Source organism: Fukomys damarensis, unplaced genomic scaffold, assembly GCF_012274545.1.
Source record: "Fukomys damarensis isolate Sample0158 unplaced genomic scaffold, DMR_v1.0_HiC HiC_scaffold_15, whole genome shotgun sequence".
NCBI lineage: Eukaryota > Metazoa > Chordata > Mammalia > Rodentia > Bathyergidae > Fukomys > Fukomys damarensis.
This window is the reverse complement of record NW_022900927.1, coordinates 34,471,221-34,495,659: the sequence shown is the minus strand read 5'-3', so window position 1 is coordinate 34,495,659 and position 24,439 is coordinate 34,471,221. Positions and strand designations below refer to the sequence as shown.

Genomic DNA, 24,439 nt, shown 5'->3' with positions numbered 1-24,439 from the left:
GGTCTTGGTTCTCATTTTTTCCCCCTGTCCCTGTCAAATTATCAATTTTCAAAATCACTAACTATAACTTATGATTAGTTATAGCACACTCCTAAAATAGCAAAATTTACTAACATTTAGGTATCTTTTTCAGTCAACTAAGAAAATAAATATTAACTTTAAAGTATGATTTTATAATCCTTTTTACAGGGCGAGGGATTTAGCTCAGTAGTTCGGCTGCCTGCTTCGCAAGCATAAGGTCCTGAGTTCAATCTCTGGTACCAAAATATAAATAAATAAATATAATCCTTTTTTCACAGTGCAAGTGATTTAGAAAGCTTTAAATTATTTGGTTCAAATATAAATGGACACCAATGTTCACTGATATTTTGTATTAGTTGTGAAATAGTACCTTTCTGTAATCTGTAAAAAAAAAAAAAAGTACTTTTACAATTAGGATAAAATCTAGTGGATGTTGAAGTATCTTTAACACAATCATCATCATTTATTTATATGTTATATTATTAAGCAGTAAAAACTTACTTTCCCTTGTGCTTCTTTCAGCTGTTTTTCTGCAGTTGCCTGCTTGACATTTGCTTCTCTCACCATCTTATGAGCTTCCTGAAAAAGTTAATTATCTCATTTTTTGGAAACAAAGTATTTAGCATTTGTTTTAAAAAATCTTTTACCAACTGTCTATGATTAAAGCAAAAATATACTGCCAAAATTTAACCTGAAACTAAGAATTCAACTGTAGAAATGGTAATTGACTTTAGAGAGACAAACTAACAGGCATCAATAGGGATCCTTACCACTGAAGCAGTCAAATTCAGCTTAATCAGTTTGACAAGAGGTGTGCAAAGACTGTAAAAGTGACAAAAACAAACAGACAATGGCCCACATGTCAAAGCTAATTCCTTTGCGTGTTCATAGCAAAGGTACACAGGAAGGAAAAATAAAAAATATGAACAATTAATAATGTAGTTTACAGGAATTACAGAGAAGTCTCAGAGCTTCCAAGAAAATCATCCACAAAAATGATAAAAAAATGTGTATAGGGCAACCCAAAAAGGCAATTCAATAGTTCACTTTAATAAGGTCTTAATTTTAACACCATAAATATGAAACTCTAGATATTTAATTACTTTTTACTCATACAATATCAACTCATCAAACATATATTCATGACACTTCTTTGTACCATTCTAGGTGCTGATAATATACTAGGTCCCAGCTCTTAAAGAACTTTTCTTACCGCTAATTTCTAATAATTGAATAAACATCAGGGTAAAAATTCAGAATTTTATTCTAAGTGCAAAATCAATGCTTTTACAATATAATCTTATATTTTAAAAAGATTACAGTTATATGGAATAATTCCTATAGGGATTAAGGATGGATTGGAACAGTATGGAATTATATAATCCCCTATGATGTAAGAATTTATATTTAGAACTTCAATTTATACTTGAATGGAGGGTAGAGAGGAGGAAGGTCAGATATTCTAAAAAGTATGTAATTTGACAACTGCAGCCTCACAAAGGTGTGTTAGCTCTTCAGTGGTAGAGGAGTAAAAGTTCGCTACATCAGAGCCTGACAGTGACATTCCATTTGTTCACTTACTTATAGTATAATGATGCAGTTTATGCGTGACCATTATCATGAATTTACAGATTACAGTAGTTTAAATAAAGGAATTCGGTATTAGTAATTGTTATGGTTGGAATCTAAAATGTCTCTCAAAAGTTTTATGTGTTCAAAGGTGGGGATTTGGGAGCCCCGTGCGGGCATGATACTCTCAGAGCTGAAAGTGCTGTTAGGCAGTGGAGTCTGACTGAAAGCGGTAGATCACTAAGGGCCTGACCTGGATAGAGTGCGTGTTGTTACCAGGTTCCTCCCTTCTCTCTGCTTCTTGGCCACCATGACTGGAGCAACTTTCCTTCACCAGACCCTTTTTCCATGTGTCTCTGGCCTTGGAGCCAGCTATGAATTGCTATGGACTGATTCCTCTAACAACCATGAGTCAAGATAAACCTCTCCTGCTTTAAGTTGGGACTGTTAGATATTTTATCCCAGCAACGAAAAAGTGACTAAGACAATGACTTTAACAAAATGAGATCAACTATAAAATATAGTCTATGTACCATTATGCTGATTAACTTCTCAAGGTCCTTAAGAGCTACCAAATTTAATGATCATTTTCCTTTTGAAATTAACAACTGTTTCAAATGTGCTGAAACATATGATCTGGCAGATATTTTTAAAATAAAATACATTTAATCTAATGCTTCAATTTTTAATTGCTAAAGTAACTTGTAATATATTGTACAAGTTGTTTGGAAATTAACTTTGTTTTCTTTAGTAACAGACTATGCAATTTGGGTGAAAATTCCAATGGAAAGTAAAAAAAAAAATGACAAAATGTTTTAAAATGTACCTGAAAGAAAATATAAGAGAGATGAGAAAATAGTAATTGGGGCCCAGATTGGGAAAAGTAAACCTAGTAAAGCAAAGTACAAAGTTGAGGTGGTCTTTCCACTAGAGATAAGGGATACAGTGAAAGACAATCCCCTTCCATGTAAGTGGGGTAACAAATGGAAAGAAGGAAGCCAGTCTGAGGCAGGAGCGATACCTAAAAAGATAATGTACAGACTTCTGCAAATCAACAAAAACATCAAAAGGTAGATTTTTTTTTTTAAGGTTTGAAAATTAATCTATCATTATTCTCTCCTTCTGATGCTGAAAATGAAGTAAGTATAATCTATACCAGGAGTCAACAAGCTTTTTCTGTAAATGGTGAAATAGTAAATATTTTTGGATTGGAAAGCCATCTACAGTTTCTGTTCCAACTATCCAACTCTGATTTTGCAATATGAAAGCAGCTATAGGCAATACCCAAGTAAATGTGTTTTCTCAATAAACTTTATAAATACCAAAAGTTGCATTTCATATTATTTTTCCATATATCCATCACCTCACAAATTTGTGTTTCTGTTGTTAGGGTTTAATGGGAACACTTAAGATCTACCTTTTTGGGAAATTTCAGGCATACAACACAGTCACCAGACTGCACCTTAGACCTCCAGAATGTATTAATTCTGCAAAATTGAAATCTTTTTATATTTGATTAACACCTCCCATTTCTCCCACCTATCAATCTCTGGTGAACACCAATCTACTCTTTGCTTCTATGAGTTCAACTACTTTAGATTTCACACATAAGTGAGACCATGCATCATTTTTCTATGTCTGGCTTGTTTCACTTAACATAGGTTCATCCATGTTGTCTCCAATACCAGGATTTCCTTTTTAAGGCTGAATGATACTCCAATTTTATACACATCAGATTTTCTTTATCCATTCATCCACTGATGGACATTTTCATAGACTGGATAATAAGAATATTGTTGCAATGAACATGGAGTACAGATATTAAGAAACTAATTTTCTCTCCTTTAGATGTATACTCAGAAATGGGACTGTTGATACTTCTACCTGTAATTTTTTGAGGAACCTCCACAGTTTTTCACATTTTATATTTCCACCAACAGTATACAAAGGTTCTTTTTCTCTACATCCTTACCAATACCTGCTATCTATTGTGTTTTGACAATAGCAGTTTAACGGGTATGAAGTAATATCTCAATGGAGTTTTGACTTGTACTTACCTCATGATTAGTGATTTTGAGCACCTTTTCATATATCTACTGGCTACCTGCATGCCTTCTTAGAAGTATCTATTCAGTTCCATGGCCTATTTTGAACTGTACTATTGATATTCAGTTCTTTACATATTTTGGTTTAAGTATCAAGCCCATAACAGATATATGTGGTAAATATTTTCTCACACAGTAGGGTGCTTTTTTAATTTTTTTATGCTATGCAGTGGCTTCTGTTTGATGCATTCCACTTACCTATTTTTGCTATTATTGCCTATGCTTTTAACATCGTATCCAAAAAAATACATTGCTCATTGTAAAGGAGCATTTTTAAGATCATGATATAGTGTATTTATCATTGTTACTCTATAACTATTTTGTTATGAAATTTTTTTGTAGAAATGTTTTTATATTTTATTAATATCTACTTGTATTACATTAAAATAAGAATTGTCATCTACACATACTAACTCCACACGATGGGTGTAATCATTATGTGGTACAAACGTACTAAAAATTTTTTAACAATGAAATTTTTAAAAGGCAGCATTTTTCTTGTTTATGCTAGTTGTTTTGTAGTCTTAAATTTAAGTCTTAAATGTTCCCACCAGCTTCAATCACTGATGGTATACACATTTTACTGCCAAATGAGACAGTCACACGTGTGCCACCAGTGGTTCAAATCAGCGAGAAGACACACATTCAAATTAGAGCCACCAGCAGTGAGACATACGAATTACAGCCACATCCTGACCATGTTTATTAATTTTTTTGTCCATGGTTTGAGATAATGGTCCAATTTAATTCACATATATGTGGATATCCAGATTTGCCAGCACCATTTATTAAACAGACTATCCTTTTGCTACTGTGTATTTAACTCCCTTGTGAAGATGAGATAATTATAAACACAATTCAGAGCTCTTTATTCTGTTCCATTGGTCTCTTTTTTAATCAATGTCACATTGTTCTTATTATTGTCACTCTGTCATATACTTTGAACTCAGGAAATGTGATGCATCCACATTTATTTTTCTTTTAACAGTTCAGTTCTTTGTGGCTTGTAGTATCAATTTTCTTGTTCCTAGGACAAAATACCTGACACCCACAACGTAAAGGAGAAGTTTAATTTGGCTCACAGTTTGGGGATTTCAGACTATGTTAGGCTGACTGCAAGTTAGAAACAGCATGGTAAAAAGACATGGAAGAGGAAATCCATTCACTTCGTGGCAACCAGGAATCAAGAGAAGGGAAGAGCTGAAAGGAGAAATATTTGTCCTTACAGGAATAGACACATTTCTGGTATGGACTTGTCTTCCCTGTATGCAATGCTTCTGCCAAAATACCATCCATATATTTATAGAATGCTTCATCCAGTGTTGTGGTGTTCCACCCAGTATGTTCCAAAGAACATACTTTATGGACAAGGAAGTGCAGCAATGGGCTCATTTTCACAGAATTCATTGGTCTTACCATGTGCCCAGAAGCAGTGGATTGACAGAAGGGTGGAATGGGCTTCCAAAGATGCAATTACAGCTCCATTTACGTGGAAATACATTGTAGAGCTGGGGCAAGGTTCTGCAGAAGGCTGTCTATACTCTGAGTTAGCATCCAACATGTTTTTCTCATCACCAGGATTTATAGGTCCAAGAATCAAGGTGTGGAAATGGGAATGGGACTATTCAATAATTACCTCAAGCAACTCATTACCACAATCTTCCTTTTCCCATGACCTTATGCTCTGTTGCCTTAAGGGAGCTCCTGCACTCCAAGTATAGTCTTTCCGACCTACATTATGGAGTAGTAGTTCAATTTCACCTTGGTAGTCTGGATCAATCTCCCCCCACCAACACCTTATAACTCTCCTTTTAGCTTGCTGACTCAGAGGCATGTGAAGCCCAAAGTGACCATGGGTAAGTTTTAGCTTTCACTTCACTGAGATCACTGTTGTGCTTCCTGATAGAAGCCTTTCCCCCTCTGGAATGAAGATTTCTAAACCATCTCTCAGTACTACCATGCAGTGTAATCAAGGTCACTGGAAAACACAACCATCCAATCCAGGTAGGCTGAGAAATAACTCAGAATTTTCATGAATTAAGGTATGGGTCATCCTACTAGGAAAAGAACCAAAATCTGCTGAGGTGCTTGCTGAAGGTCAAGGGAACATAGTAGGTAGAAAACGTTCATCATAAATACTAACTATGTCTGCATGACCAGTTACACAAATGAGGATTGTAGCTGCCCTGAATACTTTCCTTTTTTGTTGATACTTCTGTGCATATACACATATATTAAGCAGATATATTTGTCTTCTTTGCAACATGTTGATTGACTTAACATCAGTACTTAAATATAGTGAAACTTACATTATAGTATTTAAGTTATGGAATGTCAGGAGAAGAGCAGGCATGACACAAAGAAAACATCTACCTTCTAGTAGGGAGAATTAGTGTATTTCTGTCTGTTTGCAAGACAGTTGTATCATGTTTAGTCATAATTATGAAACTTGCTATTGTATTTGGAGATTAACTATGGTTTAAAGAACTGTGTCTGGATGTCAGAGTTGACAAGGGATGGATTGTGACTAATAATGATGGCATGCAAACTGAATGGATTAATAAACACCCCACAGATTAGTGGAGCAAAATTTTGGGTAGTCTGATAAATTTTGCAAAATTTTGATGACTGACATGTAGACCATCCAACAGAAGGGAAGAACCACCCTGGATATTTATGGCACCAACCTACAGACTTAAACAAAAGAAGGAAGACATTGCTTCCATTTTGGAAGAGCTCCATTGTTTGTCCCTATCTTTGAACAGTGGTCTCCAATTTCTTCAGAATTTGAGCTCAGACATGTACCAGCAACTCTACAGAGGGCTTAAAGGTCTACAGCCTTTGACTGGCACTGCATCTTGATCCCTCTTATTCTGTGGCTTCCATCTTCTTGTGTCGAGCAGCTATTGGATCACTTGGCTCTCGGGTACAGAGTTGGCCATTGTGACTCTTCCACCTCTAATTCCACAAGGAGCTACTGTAGACTCTCCTACCTCGATTGTGTAAGCCTACCTAATAAATCTCCTTTGAATGAATGAATGAAAATATGCTTCTGTTTCTCCAGAGAACCTCAACTAATACTACTTCTAAAGGTACAACTCTAGTAACACACCTCTTCCAACCAGGCTTCACCTCCTAAAGCACATTTAACTATGAATCAATGGGTTAATCCCCTGATGAGTACAGCATAATCCAAACATTTCTAAAAACTCCACTTTTTGAATACACGAGACTTTAGGGGGCATTTTAGATCTAAATATAACATGGTTCGATATGAATTTCACAATTTTTCTATTTTTGTAAACAATCTCATTGGAACTTTCAAAGGGACTGCACTCAGTCTGTTGAATACTTTTGGCTGTATGGACATTTTAACAAGATTAATTCTTCCAATCCATGAACAAGAGATGTCTTTTCATGTATCTGTGTTTTAAGTCTCTCCATCAGTGAATTCTAATTTTCAATGTACAAATCTTTCACCCCTTTGGTCAAGTTTATTCCTAAGTATTTGATTCTTTTTGATATTTCTGCAAAATGAGACTTTCATTTTCTTTTCAGATAGTTCACTATTTACATGTAGAAATATCACTGACTTTTGTATACTGAAACTTTATTAAATTGACTTATTAGTTTTTTGTTGTTGAATCTTTACAATTTTCTATACATATGATGATATTATCTGCAAACAGATTGTTTTACTTCTCGTTTTTTCTTACCTAACTGCTCTTGCTAAGATTTCCAGTACTGTGTTATACAGAAGTGAAGAGTGGACATCCTTGTCTTGTCTCTGATCTTAGAAAAAATACCTTCAGTTTTCCCCATTGCTATCTGCTATATGTTCCTCATTATGTGGAATTATATCCCTCCAGTACCTATTTAGTTGAGCATTTTTAAATGCTAAATTTTATAAAATGTTTTCACTTACTGAGATGATCATGTGATTTTTATCTATTAATGTAGTGTACACATTGATTGATTTGCATATCTTGAACCACCCTCAAACCTGAGATTAAATCCTACTTCATCATGATGTATAATCCTTATCATGTATTGTTGAAATCAGTTTGTTAGTATTTTATCTAAAATTTCTATACTTATATGCATGGGGAATATTAACCTGTTATTTATTCTTGTGCTTTCTTTGCTTCCTTTTGCATTAGGGTAATACTGACCTCATAGAATGTACATTCCTTTGTTCTATGGAAACATAAGATTGGATAGATAGGAAGTTAGACAGACATCTTGTCCATTTGGTCCATATTATACAGTTCACTGTTTCCTTATGTTCTCTGAATCATATATTCATTATACAAAGTAGAATATTAAAGTCTCCAACTATTACTGTTTGCTCTCTTCAAATCTATCAATGGTTGCTTTACAAATCTAAGTGCTTTGATGTTGGATGTATATATAATTGATATACCTTCCCGTTGAGTTGACCTTTTATATTTGTCTGACAGTTGTGACTTAAAGTCTATTTTGTCCACTCCTGCTCTTTGGTACTAGTTGTATGATATTTTTCCACCTCTTCATTTTCAATCTGTGAGTACTCATATCAAAAGTATCTTATAAATAGTATAGAGATAGGTTTTTGTTATTTATCAATTCAGGAATTCTGTCTATTGAATGAGGAGTTTAGTTCATTTACATTTATAGTAGTTATTGTAAAATAAGGATTTATCCTTGCCATCTTGCTAAATTTTTTCACTTGTATAACGTTCTCTTGCTCCCCTCTTGTATTCAGTTATGATTTGATTATTTTTGTGATAATATACTTTGATTCTTTTTTTTTTTTTTTGTAGTTTGGGGAGGTTGCCATGAGAACACTGGTCTTACTAGAAATAATGGTCCCCAGGTAAGAGGCACAGAGGCAGGGGTTGTCTGCTGAAATCACTGCAGCAAAATAAAAAAGAATGGTTTTAAAGTATTTTTTTTTTTTTTGGTAGTTTGGGGAGGTTGCCATGAGAACACTGGTCTTACTAGAAATAATGGTCCCCAGGTAAGAGGCACAGAGGCAGGGGTTGTCTGCTGAAATCACTGCAGCAAAATAAAAAAGAATGGTTTTAAAGTCAGTTTAATTCTGTTGTATCAAAAATTGGTCAAGGAATGTCATTATCTCAGTGGAAAATCCATTTGAGAGCTGTGTTCTCCAAGAAAATGTCAACAAAGATTGTGTTATTTACATGCAGTTAAAACAATTGCTAGCTCAACATGAGGACCTCCCTATGCAGATACAGATCCCTCCCCTATGTCCAGGCACAGCCCCACCCATAATTTCCTGGTCCAGCCATAGGGTCCCAGGGCTTCCACAGGGACAGCAGAGGAGACCTGGCAGGGGGCAGGGAATGGGGCTTATAAGATGGGAGGCTCTTCCATCTGCTTCCTTGGGCTTTGGGGTGCACAGATCTCAAGTGTCTGGTGGGTTCTGGAGCCTGCTGGGGATTCTTTAGGGGTGGGATAAATGGTGGCAGCAGCGTCAGAGGAAAGAGGGATGACATTCAAGCTGACTTCCAAGCCAACATCATGGAGGAAAGGTCCAAGGCAACTAAGCTGGTGCTGATATAAGAGCCCAAGGTTAGAGGGGAGGAAGAAACCAGTGCTGTGTCCCAAGAACATTTCTAAGACTGCTGGGCTAATGGGGTCCTCCTCAGGCTGTAGATGGCACAAATTAAGGAACTACAGGGCATGTGGTTATACAGATTTTGAGCTGGGGGGGGTCATAAAATCTTTATAGCTACTGGCTCTTTCTTCTCAGTGGCCAAGGGTTGAGTCTCAGTCTGATTGTTCATTCAACTTTGAGGGAGTCTTTTTTTTTTTTTTTTTTTTTTTTTTTGGTACCGGGAATAGAAATTGGGTCCTAGTGCTCACAAAACAGGCGCTAGAACCACTGAGCTAAATCCCTGGCCCTCATTCAACTTTGTACAGGAGCCCATCCCCTCATAGGCTATCCACCTTGGCTGTGATAAAGTCTATCAACTGGGGACCCCCATAATGGGAGACAGTTGACAGGTTACATGACTGGAGCTTGAGGCTGACATCATTTCAGGGGCTGTCAGCCCAATCCTGTGGGAACCCAGGGCATTCACGCTTTCCTCTGGGATGCTGAGGTCCTGGAACTGCAGCTGCTGACATTCTCTTATCTGATGACACTGCAGGTATTCATAGCTGTTGACTTTGCAGATGGTGATCACCTGTGGGCAAGTCATTATCTGCACCCGCCAGTCACAGGAGGTGCACTTCTCCCACTCAAACAGTTGCCTCATGCGGTGGATTAACTAATGGGCAACTTAAAACTCCTAGCTGAAATGAATCAGTATGGTCCAGGTGTGCAAGACCCACTTGAGAACTGTTGCCAAAAGCATAAAAGCACTAGATAGCTAGGTGTGTAGGTGCATGCCTGTAATTCCAGCACTTGGGAGCCTAAGGCAGAATGATCACTGCAAATTCGAGGCCCAGTCTGTGCTACATAGTGAGTTCAAGGCCAACATGAGCTACACAGTGAGACCCTGTCTCAGAAAGACCAAAAAACAAACTGGAGAAGAAGATTGTGTACTGCTGATTTCCTTGGAGAAGTCTGCCATGGCTGATTTTCCTGATGTAAATTTGGCAAAGAGGAAGAGAAGCTCAGATCCTCGCTGTCTCTGGGAATGACTACTGTTCTCATCAGAGAAGCCCTGATCTTTGCCTTGAGAGTCACTTCTGGCTCCAGTGTAGATCCATCCCTCGGCACAAATCCTTCATCCCACTGGCACAGGATTTCTAGCTTCAATCACTGGTTTTTAGGCCTTCCCAGTGCAGATCCTTAATACATAAGATATGGCCATGGGCTCTAGGCCTTCAGCTGGACTACTGCAGGACACTGCTGTAAGATCCAGGCCTTTGGCTGGATTCTTTGGGTCTCTGGTACATGGACAGATCTACTGCAATCTTCTGCACTTGATTTCTGGGGTGAATATTATAAAATAATCCTATAAACTATATGTCCTATGTGAAATCTATTCCCTTGCAGATCCTGACTACACCACCTTCTAAAGCCTGGTCAAGTCAAAGGCCCTCCATCATCAGCCTCCTGACAGCTTGCCAGATCTCTACCACCTCTTTCTTTGGGACTAGCTTGGTCCCAGGTCCTTTCTCAGCTGCGTTACAGGCTTCTTCCACCCATCCTCATGGGCTGTAACTTTGAATAGCATGCTCTGCACCATCTTGCACAGCTCCAACACCACTGTCTCCAGGTCAGCCCTGCCTGGGTGCCTTGCTGTCAGGGTGCTCCTGTTGGCTCTTTCAGCTCCTGAACCATCATTTACCTTGCTCTACACCAGGGATTTAATTTTAATCTGGAGAATCTTGAAGTCATACATGTGAGTCTGGATCTTGTCCACCACCCTGTCCTTGTCCAGCACTATGCAGCAATTCTTCATTTTCTCTGTTTAAGTGCCCCAAACTCTCTCAAGTTCTTTTTCCTTTAGCCTGAAGTTGCCAATCTTTTCCTCCAACATGTCCACTGCCATCCCAAGCCTGGAGAAATGTGGGTTTTTTTTTAATTTTTAAATTAGTGTTATGTTTGCGACACAAAATAAATGTATTCATTGTGTTGAACCGGCATGCATGTGTGCATGTGTGGCATCTTGATCCTTTATTAATACATTTTCAATATACAATGAGTACATTCATCATGGGGAGTTGGTACACATACATAACTCATCTTAATCCTTTTTACTTCTGCTTTCATTTCCCCATCTCCTCTCCATCCCTAGAACTCCTTCACATCTGCAAAAGATCTACCTCCCTGATTCCTATAATCTTACTTTAAATTTTTTATACTTCAGGTTTCTTATATAGAGAAACCATGCGATATTTAACCTTCTGTGTCTCATTTATTTACTTAGCATTATGGCCTCAAGGTACATATGACTCAAATTTATCCTGTATGGCTGTGTAGTTCTCCATTGTAAAGACATACCACTATTTCTTTATCCACTTATCTGCTGATGTCAAGATGGGCATCTTGCTTCCAAGATTTAGATACTATGAGTTGTGCTGCTATCAACAGGGGTATGAATATTGTATATCACTGTAGTATGATGTCTTTAACTCTTTTAGGAAGATACCTAGAAGGGTAATAATTGGGTCAAATGGAATTTCTAGAATCACTATACTGGTTTCCATAGTAACTGTATTAGTTTACTTCACACCAACAGTGTAGAAGGGATTTTTGTGTTTCTAGTGTACTTTCTTCTTCTTCCTCTTCATGTTACCATAGGGTTTACACTGAACATTTTCTTGTTATCTTACTCTTTTAAATTGATAATAACTTCAACTGCATGCAGACACAATTTGCTTTCTTCACACATTCTCATTTTATATAACCGACATCAGATTTTACTTCCTTCTGTGTTGTTTCCATTAACAAATTTGTGATTATAGTTACTCTAATTACATTTCTTTTAATTTATGTATTAGTGTTTAAAATTATATGCAATTTTCATATGTCACAAAATACTGTTTATTTTCCCCTAATCATTTAAAAATACAAAAATCATTACTATCTCACAGGCTGGACAAAAGGAAATAGTCTCCTTTCATCCAGAGGCTATAATCTGCAGGCTTCTGATCTATGCATTTACATGCATATACTTATAAACCTTGAAAACAATTTTTTCCCTACCTGGTTAGTAGTAATTTAAAAGAAGGGGATATAGTCTCTGGGTTTTCTTTAAATAATGTTAAAATATCACATCTCCAACATCCTCTGACTAATTTGCAAATATCATTTGCTAGTACAGTATTAGAGAACAAAAATTTACAAGAAGATTTTCTGGAAAAATCTTTCCACAATTTGCAACTGAACTGAAATTTGGTGTATTACTAACAACAGGAAAAGATATACATCTTACATATGGATCAGTATATCTATGAGTACCAGCAATATTACATTTAATTTTTTCAGTTGGTGCATATCCCTATTTTTTATTAGTACATATTTGCAGTACATAATGTTTACAGTCCTTATGTGTATATAACACATCTTAATTCCTTTCTTCATCTCTTTTCTCTTCCCCAACCCCTTCCTTCCATCGCTTGAACTCCCTTTCCCATTTGAGAAAGATCTCTCCTTACTTCCCATTATCTATATTTTATTTTGCTCTCTCTAATATTTAAATGATATTTATGTGTGTGCATCTGATTTATTTCACTTAACATTATGGTCTCAAGGTGTATCCATTTTCCTACAAATGATTCAAATTTATCTTTCTTTGTGGCAGAGCAGTACAATATTCCATTGTGTGTAAATATCACATTTTCTTCACCCATTCATCTGTCAATGGACTACAAGCTGCTTCCAAGATTTAGCTATTATGAATTGTGCTGCTACAAACATGGGTATGCCTGTATCACTGTAGTGTGATGACTTTAACTTTTTCAAGAAGATACCTAAAAGGGAATCTGGAGAAGAGGATTAGCTGGGTCAAATGAAATTTCTAGTTCTGGCTTTTTGAGGGATCTCCATACTGATTTCGATAGTACTAATTTACATTTCCACAAACAGTGTAGAAGGGTTCCTTTCTCCCTGCAGCCTCACCAGCATGTTACTATTTGATTTCTTGATGACAGCTATTAGTTCTGGGAAAAGATTGAATCTCAGTGTTATTATAAATTGCTTTCTCTAACAGCCAGTTAGAACATTTTGAACATTTTAAAAATGAAACAGACTGGACTATCAGAGCCATAAATTGTTAGAATAACATTTTCAAAAAAGGATAACATATTCATAGTCCTCACTAAATATATATTAAAATACATATATAATGAATGTTTCAGGAAGAATAAACTTTTTGTATTATAAAATTTTTAAGTATTTTATTAATGTATCATCTTTTAAAACTTTCATGTTTTAAATACACATATGTTGGTATATGCATACAATTTGTAAATACATGCTGTCAATAAGTATTAGGTATATGCTCAAATTTTCCTATCACTGCCAGAGTACAGAATCAAAGTACTTGGCATCTACTGGTCTAGCTAAGAAATGACAGTAGCTTTGAAAGTGGTCTGCCTTATAGTCTGGAGGGAGTATAAGACTTTACTGAAAATTTGAATGTGGGATGAAAAAAAGAGATATCTCATAATGATTCCCTTACTATGGCTTAGGACAAAAAGAAGTTCCAGTTATGACTTTCACAGAACCTAAAGCAAGAATCAGTCATGAATCTGAGAATCAGCATAGCTTATTAGCCTTCCTATGCCTCGTATTTCTTCACGTATAAAATTATAACAAGCTATGCTTATAAAACTTACAGCACTGTTGAGAGAATATAAGGCACGTCATAGAAATGTACTAAAAGTAGCTGATAAAACATAAAAATGATCTTTTAAGACTACCTTTTTTTCCATATTAAGTGCAAACTACTTCATAAAGCACTCTTTTAACTTACTTAAATTTTATGTTATCTCAAAACTGGAACTGTTACAAGAAATATTAACCCTGAAATTCTTGCATGTATTTGATACTTTTTTTTTTTTTTTTTTTTTTTTTTTTTTTTTTTTTTTTTTTTTTTTTTTTTTTTTTTTTTTTTTTTTTTTTTTTTTTTTTTGGTGGTACCAGGGATCGAACTCAGGACCTTGAGCTTGCAAGGCAGGCACACACGGTGCCACTGAACTAAATCCCCAGCCCTATTTGATACTCTTAAAACACTCAATTTTGCTACATGCAAAATATAATTATATTCAAGATTATTCATCATATACAATAACAGACTCCTAATTTGAAATCACATGTTAAGTTTACCAAAGGTGTACACAAATAGATTCTGAGTTATTTTGACTTTCAAAAGTTATACACACATAAAATGCAGGCAAAAATATTTTCATAAGACAACAGTAAACTAAGACTGTGAAGGCACTATTAAGATTACAGAAAAACTTTTTTTGAGAACAATTTTCTTTATTAATGTACGTTATTTCCCAGAGAGCATTCAATGTCAAGGCTTTCAACCTCTATTGCATTAGGGATAGGTTAGAGACCCAGAACTGTTTGTTGGGTTTTTTTTTTAAGATGTACTTTACTCATTGTACAAACTGCATTTCTGGCCCTCTGTATCCTGCTACAGAGAGAAAAGTTTCTTTCTGCGTATTTTTCTTTTATAGCAACCTCCAAAACTGAAATAGATGGTGCATAAGTTAAAATAACAAAAGGTGGTGAATTTTTCCCTTAATATTTTATATTTTATACTTAGTCAAATGCTACTATTTCCGTGAATGTGTTTTTAACTGAGAGTAGCATTTAAAGGAATAGACTGAATGATGCAGTGTCCTTTAGAATGTGGGTAGGTCTCATCCAATCAGCTTAAGGCCTAAATAGAACAAAAAGGACTACCTTAATAAAATTCCTTCTGCCTTCGGATTTTAACTGAAACATCAGCTCTTGCTGGTTTTCAGGCCTTCAGATTCAGACAGGAACTACACCATTCTGTCTCCAGCTTCTCAATTCACCCTGCAGCTCCTGGGACTTGCCAGCATCCATAATTACATGAGCCAATTTTTTACGATAATGAGTGCCCCTGCCTCTCTCTCCCTGTTCTCTCTCACACACACATCTGTCTCTTCTGTTTCTCTGTGCTAGTGACCACCTATTCAGAATCACCAGTCTGATTAGGTAGAAATTTTGGTCCTACTGGCAGGAAGAGATACTGAGATATGCCTTCTAATATTCCTCAAAACACCCTATCAGATTTTCCTTTACATCTTTTTAAGTTATAGATTCTATATTGCTTAGCAGTTTTATTCCTATTTTTTTGCTGAAAGGACTTAAGAACATAGATAAAGCTACATATATCCTTTTTTAAAGATTATTTCAAAAAATAAGTCTACCAGTATATAAAAATTGAGATGTTGCTGTTGGCCAAGACATAAATAGACCAACCTCAAACAGACTAGCTGTGAGTTCTTCCAATTCCTGTCCAAGTTGATCTCGAACTTTTGAAAGCCTTTCACATTCTTCATCTTTTAACTTCAGTTCCTATGAAAAATGGATAATTTTATTTTGCATCTCCAAAGTCTGAAGTTAGATCCAATAGATTTTATAATCTTTACTAATAAAATTAACAAACTATTAATACTGTTTTTCGATATGCTCACAGTAAAACTGATTACCTAGCACATGCTACACAGAAGACAAATTAGCCAAGCCTAAAATTACAAATAATCTCAACACTAAATTTTCACATTTCTTACACAAAAAACATCAAAAGACTAAGTGTATGTATTATATATGAAAATAATAAAATTACTTAATTCTTTTTCTCTTAGCTTTACTCTGAACAATATTCATTTCCATCAAGCAAGGGATTTTTAACTGTTTAATTTCAATAAAGTTCAGTGGCTTTTTCACATTTGTAATAAAATCATTTATTAAAAAAAATTATTTATTTAGATATAACTTCATGTACTATACTATAGTTAATCTAAAATTCCTTTTTTTTTAATCTAAAATTTCTATGAGGAGACTATACACAATTCATATTGCAGTGAGGCAAACTATGCATATTAACATTTAAAGTCAAAAAGAATGTCAATGACAAAAATTACATCCTACACTTATATACAACATTTATATATGACTTCTCTATATTTCTGAACAGATGTTCAAAAGATCCTTTATGAGGTGTTAAGATACACAATTTTATATGAAGTAGTCCTAAATCTATCAAATAGAAAGACTGAAAAAATTCAAACTCCTATTCTACTAGTCATAATTACACTAGTAAAATCAGTTAGTCTTACAATTGTGGTGGCAGTATAGTTTTTTTAATACCCCAAAAATACCAATTAGGATAATCAGAAGAATTTAATGACTACATCTTCAACAAAAGTAGGTAAAGGATAATTCCCACAAGTCTCAGATTATAAGAGAATGTGTCTAAATTGTCCACAACGCAGGATCAGCAGCTGAGCAGAAGAGATCAAAGGGAAGTGAAAGGGAACTCAGAACCCAAACGTCACTAGCGAATCCCTCAAAAGGAACAGATTTAATCATTAGAGAAAATCAGATCAGATCTGAGAACAATTTGAGAAAAGCAGAAAGGTTTCATAGGCTCCATTTCCAGGTAAATGAAACCTATATATTCCATCCAACAGACTGTGAAGCTCTAAACTTTCAGGCACCTCACAAGTGGTCAGCAAGAACCCCTTGCCAAAGAATAGAATCTCATGTTAAGGCAAAAATTTGCAGGACAGAAACAAGAGAGATAGGAGAAAGAAGAATCAGATATAAGAGGAGGAAAGAGATGCCAAAGTTCCAAAGGAAACAGATTACAGAAAGTACTATATAAAGAGAAAATATGTATCTGGGAGTGAAACAATAGGCCTACAAAGCTCTCAGAAACACTGTGCTGGAGAAGAAAATTGCTTGAACAAGACTCACCTCTGAAAGACAGAAACAGCTACACAAATGCACTGATGACAACCAAGGGGAAACTGATTGCGGATTACCCTACTCCTTTTACAGGAGCATCTTAAAATCCAAAGACTAGTCCCAGGAAATATAATTAATATAAACATAGGAAACAGAAATAAACATGGAAAGTTATAGATGAACAAGCACAAAAAGTTCTGCTGTGTTGTTTAGTGCACTGTAAGATGACTATAGGTAACAACAATGTACTGTACATTTCAGAAAGCTAGGAGGATTATGAATGTTTGGACACCAAGAAATGACACCTGTAATCTAGCTACTTAGGAATCTAAATAAGGCAGGCAGACAGCAAGGTAAAACACCAGCCTGGGCAACTTATGGAGAGCCTTTTTTGAAAATTTAAAAACAACAACAACAACAAAACTTTTAAAGGGGCTTAAGGATGTGACTCAATGTAAAGCCATTAGTTCAATTTCCATTAGTGCCCCCCCAAAAAAAACTGATAAATGAGGAGGTATGTTCAGCCTGACTTAAGCATTACATATGTATTACACTTAAATATGTATACATGTATTGAAACATTACATTCTGACCCATCAATAATGTACAAATTTTATATTCTATCAGTTACAAAACTTAAAACAAAACAAAACACATAAAGCCATGTCACCCGTAAGGGAAAGAAAAAGATTTTTCTTAAACTTCAACATTTTATGCTAGAAAAGAAGGAAGTAATATTTTTTAGATACTCAAAGGGAAAAAATGTGAGCTTAGTACTTTGTCTTTCATTTATAGACCACAAAGTATTACAAGCCTATAAGACCTTAAAATTGTCTGTCCCCTGAGCCTGAGTAATGAGGTAGAGGATTAAGTTTCAATAACAACAAAACCCATAGAATCTTTTATTAAGAACTAGAGGTGAGAAGGAAACACATCTAACAATAGGTCTGTAACTAAAAGTCAAGGATATCAAAAGGAACGCAAGCCACAGACTGAAAGAAAGTATTTGCAAAGACATCTAGAAAGGACTATTACCTAAAATATCAACATTAAGAAAAGAATTGATAACCAGGCGTCGTGGCACACGCCTGTAATCCCAGCACTTGAGAGGATGAGGCAGGAGGACGGCTGTGAGTTCAAGACCAGCCTGGGCTATATAGTGAGTTCCAGTTCAGTCTCAACTACATAGTGAGACAACTACATAAAAAACTTAAAAAAAAAAAAAAGAACAGAACTGATTTTAAAACTAGGCAAAAACATCAGAACAGACATTTCATCAAAGAAGATATACAGATAACAAATAAGCATATAAGATGCTTAACATCATTTCTGACTAGGGAACTATAAATTAAAACATCTATTAGGTGTGGTAGGTCATGCCTACAATCCCAGAACTGTGGGAGGCTGAAACAGGAGGATGGCAAACTTGAGCCCAGCCTAGGCAATTCAGTGACTTAACAAGATCCCATCTCAAAATTTTAAAACATGAAAGGGCTAAGGAATGTAGCTCAGTGCAAAAGCCCTGGGTTCAGTTACCAGCTCTGGGAAAAATAAACAACAGTGAGCTGTCACTACATACCTATTATACTAGTGAAAATCTCAACACTGGTAACATCACATTCTAGTGAGGGACTCTCATTCCTTGTTGGTGGGAAAGCAAAACAGTGCAGCCACTTTAGAAGATAGTTAGGCAGTTTCTTACAAAACCAGAAAGGTATCTCCCATATGATCCAGTACTAGGATGTACTCGAAGGAGTGAAAAACTTACATCCACACAAAACCCTGAACATGGACATTTATAGCAGCTTCATTTGTAACTGTCAAAACAGCCAAGATGTCTTTCAGTAGATGAATGGATAAATAACTGTTGTGCATCAAAACAACGGAATCTCATTTTAATGCTTACAAAAATAAAAAATAAAAAAAGAGCTGCCAAGCCAGGGAAAGACATGGAGGGAAAGAACGCATAGTACTAAGTAAAAGAAGTCAATCTCCAAAGAGTACATACTGTAGTAATTCCAACTGCATTACAACCTGGACAAAAGTAAAACTGTCGAGATTATAAAAATATGTGACAGGGTTTAAGAGGAAAAGAGATGAATAAGAACACAGAGGATTTTCAGGGCAGGGAAACTATGCTTATGATACTGTAATGTTGGATACATGTCATTATACATTTGTCAATTCATAAAATGTTCAACACCAAGAGTTTTGGAGATAATGAGTCAGAGCTTTATTAATTATTAATAAATAATTTACAAATTTATCATGCTGGTGGGTGACTTTAATAACAAGGAGGATACCTGAGAACTCTACTTTTAATTTTACTATGCATCTAAAACTGCTCTAAAAAGTAATGTCTATTTTTTAACTGGGGATAAAACTGGGAAAAGAGTATATAAATGATATAAACTTTGGGAATATAGAAGTAACATGCAAAACAAAAAAAAAAAAAGAAGAAAGTTTAAAGTCCTTAACATCTTAAGTATTAGCTGGAAGTAACAGAAACAACTTCAAGCTCACAAATTAATATAAAACCAAATACAGTGAAGAACACTTATAACTAAAACTAAATGATACAGTAAGAAGAAAGAATTGATAAGACAACTTTAGTATTGTTTATGATATGGTACAAAGGTAGTATCTAGGGCTAAAATAATTATTTTTATTTAAAAGTAACAAATGAAATGAAAAATCCAACCTTCCAAAAAAGATAAAAGAAGATGGGCACAAAGAAAAGGACTGTATACATATATAGGAATCATCAGAAAGCTATAAATAAGCATAACTCACACACACACACACACACATACACACACGATAAACATCTGAAAGCTATTTAATAGAAATAAGCCTAAATGTGGCAGGTTTATTAATAAATGTAAATGACCACCTATTAAAAGAAAATGACTTTCAGATTGGGTTAAAAAGCAAAATTCATCCCTATGTCCCATACAAAGCACATATCTAAAAGTGATTCAGACATTAAAAATAAAAGATAGCAGAATTATACCAAAATATAATAAAACAGAAGAGCCTTAATCTTGATATCACCTGGACAAAGTAGAATACAGGACAAAAATCACTAACAAGGACAAAGAAAACTATAATTCTAAAGACTACAATGCAAACTAAGAACTTCAGAATACTCCTAAAAACACAAAATAGGTCTGAACAAACAGAAAAGGACACCATGTTCTCAAATAGAAAGATACTATTTTGATGCCAATTTTGCCCAAGTTAATTCATTAATCCATAAATGCATAAATTTAATACCAGGTCCTTTCAAAGCCTAAATTTTATGTGAAAATGAAGTCAATTCATTTACTATTTCCTAAGCAGGTGGTACCCCGTCAGGACACAAAAATTAAATGGGATACTAACGCCTTGAGAAATTTCCAAACCAATAAAGCAATACATCTATCATTCATGAAGGTACCACTATCCACCAAAGGGTCATGAATCTACTATCTGTCAAAGTGGCATAAACCTCATGCTAAATACTAAATACTATCCATGACAGGGGTCTCCAAACTCCAGTTCTGGTCAATGGCTTCTCAGTGACCTGTTAGCAACCAGGCAGCACAGTAGCAGGTGAGTGATGGGCAAGTACGCAAAGTTTCATCTGTATTTACAGCTATCTCCCACCACTAATTCCTATGCAAGCTCTGTCTCCTGTCACATCAACAGCAGTATTAGATTCTCATAGAAGTTCAAACCCTACTGTGAATTGTGCATACAGGGACCTACACTGCATGCTCCTTATGAGAATCTAATATTTCATGATCTGAAGTGTAGCTGAAGTGCTAATGCTAGTGGTGGGGAGTGCCCACAAAATAGATTAACATTAGCAGAGAGATTTGACTACACAGCAACCACTATAATTTAACTGTTTGCAGACTCATATCAAAATGCTATCAGTGATCAGCAAGTAATAATATGGATCTGGTGGCAGATGGTAAGTATGCATACATCTCTATACTGGTAAATGAGTTTATACACTTCAGGTGTACACATCTGGTGAGTAGCTTTAAATCAGAATCTGACACTTATTTCTATCCAAATATGACCCACACGTTATTGTATTTACCACTTCTGTCCATGCCTCTCACCCTCCCCTGAGAATTTGTCTCAGTCACAGTTTTGGTAACCCCAAAATTAACCCTAACCAAAAATACTTTAAAAAATGAACATCACAGGAGAGCCTCTTTGTAAAGATGTTTCATGATGAGACAGCAGAAGACTCTAAGACTACCAAAAGAAAGCAAGCTGCATTTAAAAGAAAATATCAAGAATCCTACCTACTGTAGGCTCACTGCAACAAGTGATTCAGATTCCCCAAACCTGCACCACACAGTATGTGGTGACCAGCTATCTAACAAAGCCATGTAACCTTCAAAACTGCTTCATCACATGAAGACCAAGCACTCTATACTAAAAGGCAAGCCTCTAGAGTTTTTCAAAAGAAAAAAAAAAAAAAGAGAGCACAAAGAACAGAAGCAACTATTAAAAGCCACCACTTCATCAAATCTGACAGAACTGAAAACATCTTTGCTAAAGCTAAGAAACCTTTTATTATTGGTGAAAAGTTGATCCTGCCTGCTGCTAAAGACATCATGAACTTTTAGGAAAAGCTGAAGTTCAAAAAGAGTAGCACACCTCACTGGAGGAAAGACAGCCTCTTTAATAGTGCTGGAAAAACTGGGTTTCAACCTGCCTAAGATTAAAATTAGACCTATATTTTTCACCATGCACTAAACTAAAATCAAAGTGGATGAAAGATCTAAATATTAAAACAGAAACACCAAGCTGGGCATGGTGGCACACACCTGTAATCCCAGCACTCGGCAGGCTGAGGCGGGAGGATCACTGTGAGTTCGAGACCAGCCTGGGCTACATAGTGAGTTCCAGGTCAGTCTCAACTATATAGCGAGACCCTGTCTCAAAAAATAAATAAAATAAAATAAATAAAACAGAAACACTAAACCTCTTGGAAGATAAGTTAGGTGTAACTCTTAAAGACATGCATAGGAAAAGATTTCATGAACAAAACCTCAGTCACACGTGAACTAGTACAAAGAATGAACAACTGGGATCTCATCTTACTAAGAAGCTTCTGCACAGAAAGAGAAACCACCAACAGAGCAAAGAGACAACTACAATGTGAGAAAAAAAAATTTACCAGCTATTCCTTAGACAAAGGTCTACTATCTAGAATATATAAAGAACTTATAAAAATCAAACCTCCCAAATTCAAAAATTGGCATCTGAAATGAATCAACATTTTTCAAAGAAGTAAAAGCAGCAGCAAATAAATATGAAAAATATGTTCAACATCACTGGTCGTTCAAGAGATGCAAATTAAAACAATGCTGAGATTCCACCTCACTCCAAAAAGAATGGCTGCTATCAAGAAATCAACCAATAACAAATGCTGGTGGGCTGTGGGAGAAAGGAACCCTTCCTCTACTGTTGGTGGGAGAGGAGACTGGTGCAACCACTGTGGAAATTCCTCAAAAAACTAGAATTAGAGGTCCCAATTTGACTCTGCTATTCCCCTGCTGGGTATGTTCCCAAAAGAATTAAAAGCATACCACAGTGACATATGTGTACCCACGTTTTTAGTGGCACAGTTTGTAATAGCTAAATCTTGGAAACAGTCTGAAAGCCCATCAATTGGTGAGTGGATAAAGAAGACGTGGGTTTGTTTGGTTTTTTTTAATAAAATGGAATACTACTCAGCTATAAACTTGAGACTTTTATAGCTAAATGGATGCACCTTGAGACCATACTCATAAGTGAAATCAATAGAACACACATGTGTAAATATCGAATTATTTCTCTGGTACGAGAAACTGAAGGTGTAAATAAGACCAAAATGTATAATCGATAACTGTGAAATAGGTAGAAAATGTTCAAAGTACAAAGGGTACTAGGGAAAGGGGGCAGGGGAAAGGAAAGAAGGGAAAGAAAAAAATTGAAGGTAAGAAGGAAAAAAATGGAAACAAAGCTTATGTATAGAGGGAGTGGAGGGATAGAAGAGAGAGGTCCGGGGAAGGAGAAAAAATAAGAATCAAGATATAACACGTACAGGTACAAATTCTCAATGATGAATGCGATCATAAGGTATACTTAAATACCAATAAACCCTACTTTAAAAAGGGTGGCACACAGTGCTCTTTGGGCTAGGACCATAACTCAGTGAGACACAGAGGATATTGAAAAACAACTGTTAGGATTAATGAGTCACTGTGATAAACAATCCAGGTTGAAAAGTCTACCAATATTGACAGCAAGGCAACAAGTATTGGTTTTGTGCACTGTATTTTTCAGGAGCATATGCAGGAGCTTATGTTATGTGCATCATAGCTGCAGAACCAGTCGTCTTTAAAAAGTTATATATCACAAAAACTGAATTGGTCACCTTGTATAGGTATATGCACAGATGGAGCAGCTGCTGTAACTGGACAGCTTTCTGGTTTCACTACTTAGATCAAAGAGATCACTTCTGAATATTAAGTATATGCACTGTGTCATTCACGAGAAATGCTGCCTTTACTGAAAAATGTCACTATACTTAACTAATAACACTATGTAGGATATAATTATTAAAATGCATGCTCTTAATTCATGCCTAGTGGCAAATCTCTACAAGGAGATGTATGTAGAGCATATGTCTTCTCTTACACACAGAAGCGAAATGGTTTTCTAAAGACACATCACTAGCCAGTTTCTAAGTTATTAGAGCCACTCTAGAGATTTTTTTAGAAAAAGTCATCATTAGAAGCACAATTCAAAGACAAAGAATGGATCACAAAACTTCCTTTCTCACAATATCATCCTTCTCAATGAATGCAATCTGTCACTTCATAGGAGAGTGACAACTGTGTTCAAGTTGGCAGATAAAGTGGAGGCATTCAAAGCTGGAATCATGGGGGCTACACGATATCTTTGGGATTTCTGACATGCTTTAAACATTAGCAAAGGTTTAGAAAGAAAATAAGCTAGGGCCTTCTTTCTCCTAGCTCAGTGCTGTTGAACGTATGGCACATGTGCTGCAATGCGCTATTTGTATCATTCAAAGTTCTAAGAGATAATCATCAGTGTCCTAGCTGGTGCATGATCACGCATCTTCACTTTCAAAGGCATTTGAGCATTACTTCCCCACCACCTGAATTGGGAAGGAATGGATTCATGACTCGTTTGTCAATTAGCCAGGTGAATCAACTTTATGCTAGAAGTGGATCAACTATTTGAGACTGCAAATGACAGGGGCCTTAAAAGTATGTCTGAGACAACTTCAAATGTCCCTATGTTCTGGATTAAAGCC

General features: G+C 35.8%; 1 protein-coding gene across 4 annotated transcripts in view; it reads right to left on the bottom strand.

Annotated features, from left to right (window-relative positions):
• Positions 1–24,439, bottom strand: part of Rab3ip (RAB3A interacting protein) — a 99,499-nt gene that overhangs the window by 15,395 nt on the left and 59,665 nt on the right. For all 4 annotated transcript variants that reach the window (XM_010644197.3, XM_010644198.3, XM_019210648.2 and 1 more), the window contains exons 4-5: positions 15,619–15,714; positions 523–600 (exon numbers count right to left, since the gene is read on the bottom strand). In XM_010644197.3, the coding sequence (XP_010642499.1) occupies positions 523–600; positions 15,619–15,714 (174 nt within the window). The remainder of the gene's footprint in view (positions 1–522; positions 601–15,618; positions 15,715–24,439) is intronic.